This window comes from Ptychodera flava, chromosome 13 (genome assembly GCF_041260155.1).
Source record: "Ptychodera flava strain L36383 chromosome 13, AS_Pfla_20210202, whole genome shotgun sequence".
NCBI classification, from domain to species: domain Eukaryota; kingdom Metazoa; phylum Hemichordata; class Enteropneusta; family Ptychoderidae; genus Ptychodera; species Ptychodera flava.
Window position 1 is genome coordinate 21,182,700 of NC_091940.1, and position 7,547 is coordinate 21,190,246.

At 38.2% G+C, this 7,547-nt stretch overlaps 1 protein-coding gene across 1 annotated transcript; it reads right to left on the minus strand.

Moving 5' to 3' along the window:
- Positions 1 to 1,585: 1,585 nt before the first annotated feature.
- Positions 1,586 to 7,380, minus strand: LOC139147793 (uncharacterized). The gene is made up of 3 exons (XM_070718994.1): positions 7,130 to 7,380; positions 4,815 to 5,011; positions 1,586 to 2,037 (listed from the first exon to the last, which is right to left on the minus strand). Exons 2-3 carry the CDS (start codon positions 4,963 to 4,965, stop codon positions 1,814 to 1,816), a joined length of 375 nt encoding a protein of 124 aa, XP_070575095.1. The 5' UTR covers positions 4,966 to 5,011; positions 7,130 to 7,380; the 3' UTR covers positions 1,586 to 1,813.
- Positions 7,381 to 7,547: the final 167 nt, after the last annotated feature.

The following is a 7,547-nucleotide window of genomic DNA, read 5'->3' on the forward strand; positions in this document are numbered from 1 at the left end:
ATCGTACAGGAACACATCTTTGAAACAAATGTGTTCTCTTACAGAAGAAGAACATTTTTTCAGTTTATTTTCGACTCAAGTTTAGTCGATATATATTCACAGATATCATATGCAAGGCTCGATGACAATACACACCTGAACATGACAAAATTACGGGATTCTCGGACCAAACACAACGTGTCCGATCAGAAGCGTGACTTTCTTGCATTTGCATAGACTTACGGTATTTATAGGGGAGCTTCTTCTTTAATGAAATTAGTATGGACTCATCCACTTTGAAAATAACTTGCGAACGACTTTCGCGAAAACCTGACAAAGCTATAGATATTAAAACATAAATGTACCAGTGAAATAAACATGATCCAATTCAATCCAATGAACAAATCTTGGTTTCCAACCATACGTTTTCAAAGGGCACCTTGTATTTTATTTATTTACCTACTTTTTTCATTTATACTTTTATGAGCGGCAGAGTTACTCGGAAGAGTAATTTCATCGGGTTTTAATAGATTAATCGGATCACGTTTATTTCATTTGTAAATTTATGTTTCATTATTCATAGCGTTGTCAGGTTCCGGGAAGGTATATGTGGCATTTAGCGAATATCCGCACACAACCGCCTGGTTTCGAACACGACATAGTCATTCGACACAGCTCAGTGGTTGCAACTTACAAGCGTCACAACACGGCAGAATGAACGTCATGACATTTGTGATTCTTTCCCCAACAAACGGGGGAATATTTTTGAGTAGCTCTTTTACTTTTAGACTCCGATGGAATGAATACACACATGCCATCAATGAATAAGTGGATGGATGGATATAGACACTGATCAATGAATGAACGAACGAATCAATGAATGGATGGATGAATGAGTGGGGATTGAAGGATTCGAAGTAAAATAAGAAATGAATGTTGCATAAATGGGTGTATGGATGAACGAACGCACTATGAGTGGGCCTAAACGAATGTTCAGGAGAAAGTTCTAAAAAGAGTCAGTTTAAACATAACCATAGAAGCTAAACGCAGAGTGTGGGAACACACACCAGGATCATGGCACAGATGAGTCATAAATGACGTCATTTATTAACCCGATTGTGTTTGTCAGCTTTTACCCTGGACTTGTGAAGGCAACTTGTTACTGAAAGCTCTGTATAATTTTAAATAAAGATCATCAGAAGGCAAAGAGCGCTGGTTAAACGGCCTTCTTATCCCCTTTATGAATGTTTATATATGTAAATGAAAGGACTGTAAAACTAACAAGCGAATATGTAGATGTATGGATAGATGAGTGAATGAATGAATGGAAGGATGGATAAATGAATGAATGAATTAGTAAATTAATTAATGAACGAATCAATCAATCAATTAATCAACAAATCAATCAATCAATCAACCAATGAATGAATGAATGAATGAATGAATGAATGAATCAATCAATCAATGAATCAATCAATCAATCAATGAACGACCGAACAAACGACTGAGCCTATGAGTGAGTGAGTTAAGACCGGATAGAACGAACGAATGAATGAATAAATAAATGAATGAACGAAATGAACGAGAATAAACTAGTCAACAAAGGTTTCACTTTCATGGGTATTTTTATTCGCCGAAAGGGAAATGAATATCAGTAGTTTTGATGAAAGTCGAAGTGCTCCAGTTGCTGAACTTGATCTTCATAACGACCTTCCGTTAAGCTTTATACGGCGTCTCTCTGTGTTCGCATTCAGTCTTTCTATCCTCCGAGTCACAAGGATTGAGAAGAGTGCTCTGTTACGGTGAAGCGAGTGTTATTCCAACCGACAGAGGTCTAATAGCAGACGGTATCGAGGCAGGCGTAATAAACGCCATCGACTTTCTTCCAGATGATAGTGTTGTGCACATTGCCGATTTTGGAGCCGTCAGGGCCTTCAATTTCCATTTGGATCACCATGTAGGCCATCTCACCGTCACTCGACAGGTCTGTGTGCAAAATTTCATACTTCACCATCTTCATACCGGTTGCCATCGCTTCCTCGCATCCTTTCCGCATCGCTGATATGAAAAAAATTGAAAACAAATCACGTTGAAAACAATCATCTTCATATCATGAAAGTCGCTATAGTTTCTTTCATTATGATTGCTGAAAATCGATAAGAGGTCACGGCCAATCATTTGTGTGGCTCTACTTGTGCATGGTGACATCAGTCCCATTAATGGCACATTCATATACATACCAGATATGAACTTAAAATGCTCACATGTTTCATTATATATTGCAGTTATAAGTAAATTTAAACTTTTACCACATGTTTTCAACTTCTTTGAAAGTGTTATGATCAATATAATGAACGATATTCACCACAGATTAATTATAAAGGCCACTAACTATACAAATATGTAATTAGCTGAAATAAAAATAATAAATTTCCCTGACTGCTGTCATTGTATCACCGCTTACTTAGCAAGTCTAATTGCCTTTGTTCAAGTCCTTCAAGCTATGTATGCCAAACTGTGAAGGCTCATTAGATATGCAAATTATAAATTAGCTAACATGAAAATGCAAAAATGACTGTCAATATTGTTTTAAACCGGTATCATCAATGTACCTAGCAATGTACATAGTATGTTTTGTCAACTTTGATAAAGTAAATCCCATATCCTTAATTAAGAAAGTTCATTAAATACGCAAATTGGGAATTGGCTAAAATAAAAATGATTGATGACTTTGAATAATGTGATATCGAAGTATCTTCAATGTACACAGCAAGTTTACTCAACTTTGGTTGAGTCAATCAATTAGGAATTTGCTGAAGAAAAAATGTTTAATGACTTTCAATAATGTTATCTTCAGTGTACATGGTAAGTTTCGTCAACTTTGGTTGTGTCAATTCAGATAATAGCTGAGGAATTTTACAGTTATTGTGTTGTATATTCGTATAACAGATCTAGGGATCGAAATAGATGTCTTTTACTGGACTGTGTAGATTGGTATCGGGAAATTAGTCGACAGATTCTTGGAGAATATTAAACACTTGGCCTTCTGAAACAAATAGGACAAGATCCATCCATAGTACAACAAGTGGAAATTCTGGAAAGTATTTTCCCGGAATGTTCTTCCTCCATTCAAAATTACAAGCGAGACAAATCGAAACAGATTCACAGGAAATCTGGCACATCTGATAAACATGTTGCAGCAAAAAAAACCCTTATTCTATTTGTAATGTTGCCAGCAATTTGAATTTTCATTCTTTAGCCCAGCAGGGAACTTCACAAAAGGCAAATTTGCATGTGCAGGAAGTGCAATCGGTTGTTATCGGGAGTTTCCGATAGCTGACATAAAGACAAGGAAAGTAGAAAGTTTTTCGTCTCGGTAGAGGGGAAATGTTGAGGTTTCCTGCTTGCAAGTGGGGTGAAAATTCATGGTTTAGGGCACTTGTGAACTCCCAGGGCCGGGTACTCCCAATATTTTCATGCAGATGTGTGCCGCCTGAGTTGAAAATATCTACCATCATAAACATGAACCATTGTTAGGGATTTCCTTGACAACGTTTGGCAATTTTTAACGTTATTTTATTGTATGTGAAACTGTCCTAAAGTGTGGGGACATTTCCCTTGTTACTGACTCATATTTAGTTTCTTTTTAAGGAAAAGTGACCCATGTTTAGGGTTTTTTCATGAAAATGTGACCCATTGGAGTGGCACATAATCGTACACCTTTCTATTGGAGTACCCCCCATTGAACTCAGAGAAATCTAATTGTAAGTCAGATAATATGTTTCTCTAAACCCTTTGAGTGCAAAAGTCAATGTCACCTTCATAGAATATAACGCAGACAAAATTTTTCAGATCCAGACAATTTGTTTTATAAAGATTTTTTACTTAAATTTTGTTCAAAAACTGTAAGAAATTAAAACTTGTGTGCCTTTGGTCAACAATTATTAAATTAATTATTGAAAAATTCATAAATATTGGTAAAATGTGGCACTAAAATTTAGGCGGGAAAATAACAGCATCCAAAGGGTTAATAAATCTTTCGGATTTTGAACTCAACTCGGACCTTCAACCCTCGCGTCGTTCAGTATCTGAACGATTGCACTCCACTCGTCAAATACGTACAACGAAATAAAAACGCTCAACAGTCATCTTCTTTAAATTGACAAAAACTGTCTTTTAGTAAAAAACGCGCGCTCTAGTCTGTAATGATGACAGCTTGTGCGAAGGTAGTCGCTGAGGACAACTATGGGCCCTCCAAAAGGATCCGTTTGTTTTCGATTTTTGGAGACAGCAATGATCTCTATTGCGTCATTGTCTGTTCACTGAGCTTGTGACATAATAACGTGTCATGCACCATTCTCATGATTCTATAGTTCACTAAAGCTTTTAAATTTGTTTATCTTACCGTATTGTACAAAACTGAATGAGTGTGGCGTTGGTTAAACAGCGGTTTTCTTTATGAATGGACCGTACAGAATTTTACCACCAAGAAGACGGAGCTAAAATAAGAATGGTTCATCATAGAATGTCGTTGCTGAATTTTACGCGAGTCTGCAGACTTTTAGACTCAACCATGAAGGTCTAACTTGTACCTCCATGATTTAATTGTCGCCGCAAGGGCATTGGTCTGTCTCTAGCAATTTTCTTTCCTTTGAACCAGGTGTTCAGTGACACCTAGCCGCTGCAATGAGATAGCTGTCCACAGCCAAAACTATGAACAATGTCGCCTAATATATGTCTTTTTGGCAACGTTTACAAAGAACAAAAACTCTATCTTTTAGATTCACACCTAGGTCTGTACTTTTCCTGATAGTTGCGATTGTTTGCCTACTCACCATCAAGCCCAACTCCAACAGGTTTTTTTGGCTCTACTGACTTGCAGTCTTTAGTGTACAAGCCGAGCAAAGTTTCGATATCGCCAGCTTTGAAAGCGTCCATTAGAATCTTGTATCTCGCTGCCAGTTCGGCTTTCGGATCGGACGCCATTTTCGATTGCTACAGTGACAGCAAACTTATGCCCCAGACAGAATGACTGTAAAGTACCATCCATGGCCAGAAGTCGGGTTTTTTCATTTTAGACATTTTTACATTTTAGTAGTGCATGTTTGACATGTTAGGTCGGAACTAACGTGACCAAAAAAGCCAATCGTGCAAACCTATCGTGTATCGTGCACGCCAAACATGGATGCACCTATCGTGTCTAAAGTGTCTAACGTGTATATCATGACTGTACGATTGACATACGGTACCATTCGACTTACCTGGACATACACGTTAGGTCCGTACACGTTGGGTCAGCACGTTACACGATAAGTTTGCACGATTGGCATGATAGATTTTGACTCATGTTGAGAACCTAAAATGACATACACGTTAGACATTTTAGACACGATAGGTCCATACACGTTAGGTTTGCACGATACACGATAGGTTTGCATGATTGGCATGATAGATTTTGACTCATGTGGAGAACCTAACGTGTACGGACCTAACCTGTCTAAAATGTCTAACGTGCATGTCATTTTAGGTTCTCCACATGGGTCAAAATCTATCATGCCAATCGTGCAAACCTATCGTGTATGGTGCAAACCTAACGTGTACGGACCTAACGTGTCTAAAATGTCTAACGTGTATATCATGACTGTACCATTCAACTTATCTGGAGACCCTAAAATGACATACACGTTAGACATTTTAGACACGTTAGATCCGTACTCGTTAGGTATATGTACGATACACGATAAGTTTGCACGATTGGCATGGTAGACTTTGACTCGTGGACAACCTAAAATGACGTACACCTTAGACATTTTAGACACGTTAGCTCCGTAAATCTTAGGTCGGCACGTTATACAATATGTCTCAAGATTCACGTGATGGCCTACAAACACGGTAAGGTCTAACTCTATCATGCCAATCGTGCAAACCTATCGTGTATCGTGCAGACCTAACGTGTACGGACCTAACGTGTCTAAAATGTCTAACGTGTATGTCATTTTAGGTTCTCAACATGAGTCAAAATCTATCATGCCAATCGTGCAAACCTATCGTGTATCGTGCAAACCTAACGTCTACGGACCTAACGTGTCTAAAATGTCTAACGTGTATGTCATTTTAGGTTTTCATCATGAGTCAAAATCTATCATGCCAATCGTGCAAACCTATCGTGTATGGTGCAAACCTAACGTGTACGGACCTAACGTGTCTAAAATGTCTAACGTGTATGTCATTTTAGGTTTTCATCATGAGTCAAAATCTATCATGCCAATCGTGCAAACCTATCGTGTATGGTGCAAACCTAACGTGTACGGACCTAACGTGTCTAAAATGTCTAAACGTGTATATCATGACTGTACCATTCAACTTATCTGGAGACCCTAAAATGACATACACATTAGACATTTTAGACACATTAGATCCGTACTCGTTAGGTATATGTACGATACACGATAAGTTTGCACGATTGGCATGATAGACTTTGACTTGTGGACAACCTAAAATGACATACACCTTAGACATTTTAGACACGTTAGCTCCGTAAATCTTAGGTCGGCACCTTATACGATATGTCTCAAGATTCACGTGATGGCCTACAAACACGGTAAGGTCTAACTCTATCATGCCAATCGTGCAAACCTATCGTGTATGGTGCAAACCTAACGTGTACGGACCTAACGTGTCTAAAATGTCTAACATGTATGTCATTTTAGGTTTTCATCATGAGTCAAAATCTATCATGCCAATCATGCAAACCTATCGTGTCTAAAATGTCTAACGTGTATGTCATTTTAGGTTCTCAACATGAGTCAAAATCTATCATGCCAATCGTGCAAACCTATCGTGTATCGTGCAAACCTAACGTGTACGGACCTAACGTGTCTAAAATGTCTAACGTGTATGTCATTTTAGGTTCTCCACATGACTCCAATTTCTATCATGCCAATCATGCAAACCTATCGTGTATCGTGCAAACCTAACGTGTACGGACCTAACGTGTCTAAAATGTCTAACGTGCAGACTTTTACAGTGTTTAGTCATGCACGTTTGCCTTACACGTTTTGGTTCTATAATGTACAAAGGCATACAACTCCCCATAGCACGATAGCTTCAACAATATGAAACGTGCATTTTTACCAACTACTGGCCATAGCTGTAAAGTACTGACGTTGTTGTTGTGGTGAGGGACAGGACCTGGAATACTGAACAATGACAGAGGATGTTAGGAAAACAGCTTATAATATCTTGAATATGGAAAGAGACGCTTCCAATACTTACGAAGGGTTGTTAGCGAGGACTTTACAAATCGTAAACAATCGATCGATCAAAAAATAAAAAGTTAACATTGCGGGACCGTTCCCTTCCTTCGACGGTCTTGATATATCTTGAAATAGACGGAAGCTCTTCTCACAGGTAGCTGTCTTGTCAACAAAAACAACCCCCGTTAAAAGTTCCGCGACCTTGAGAACACCAAACACGCTAAAAAGAGAAAAAATTCAGCCTGTATACTCAGTTCAAATTAATTAACCACTTGGCATAAATCTAGTGTTTATTCCATACTGAGAACTGAC

Coding starts and splice junctions, on each gene's coding strand:
- LOC139147793 (XM_070718994.1), bottom strand. CDS start 4,965: ATGGCGTCCGATCCGAAAGCCGAACTGGCAGCGAGATACAAGATTCTA. Junction 2,038..4,814: donor TGTTGGAGTTGGGCTTGATG/GTGAGTAGGCAA, acceptor TTTTCATATCAG/CGATGCGGAAAGGATGCGAG.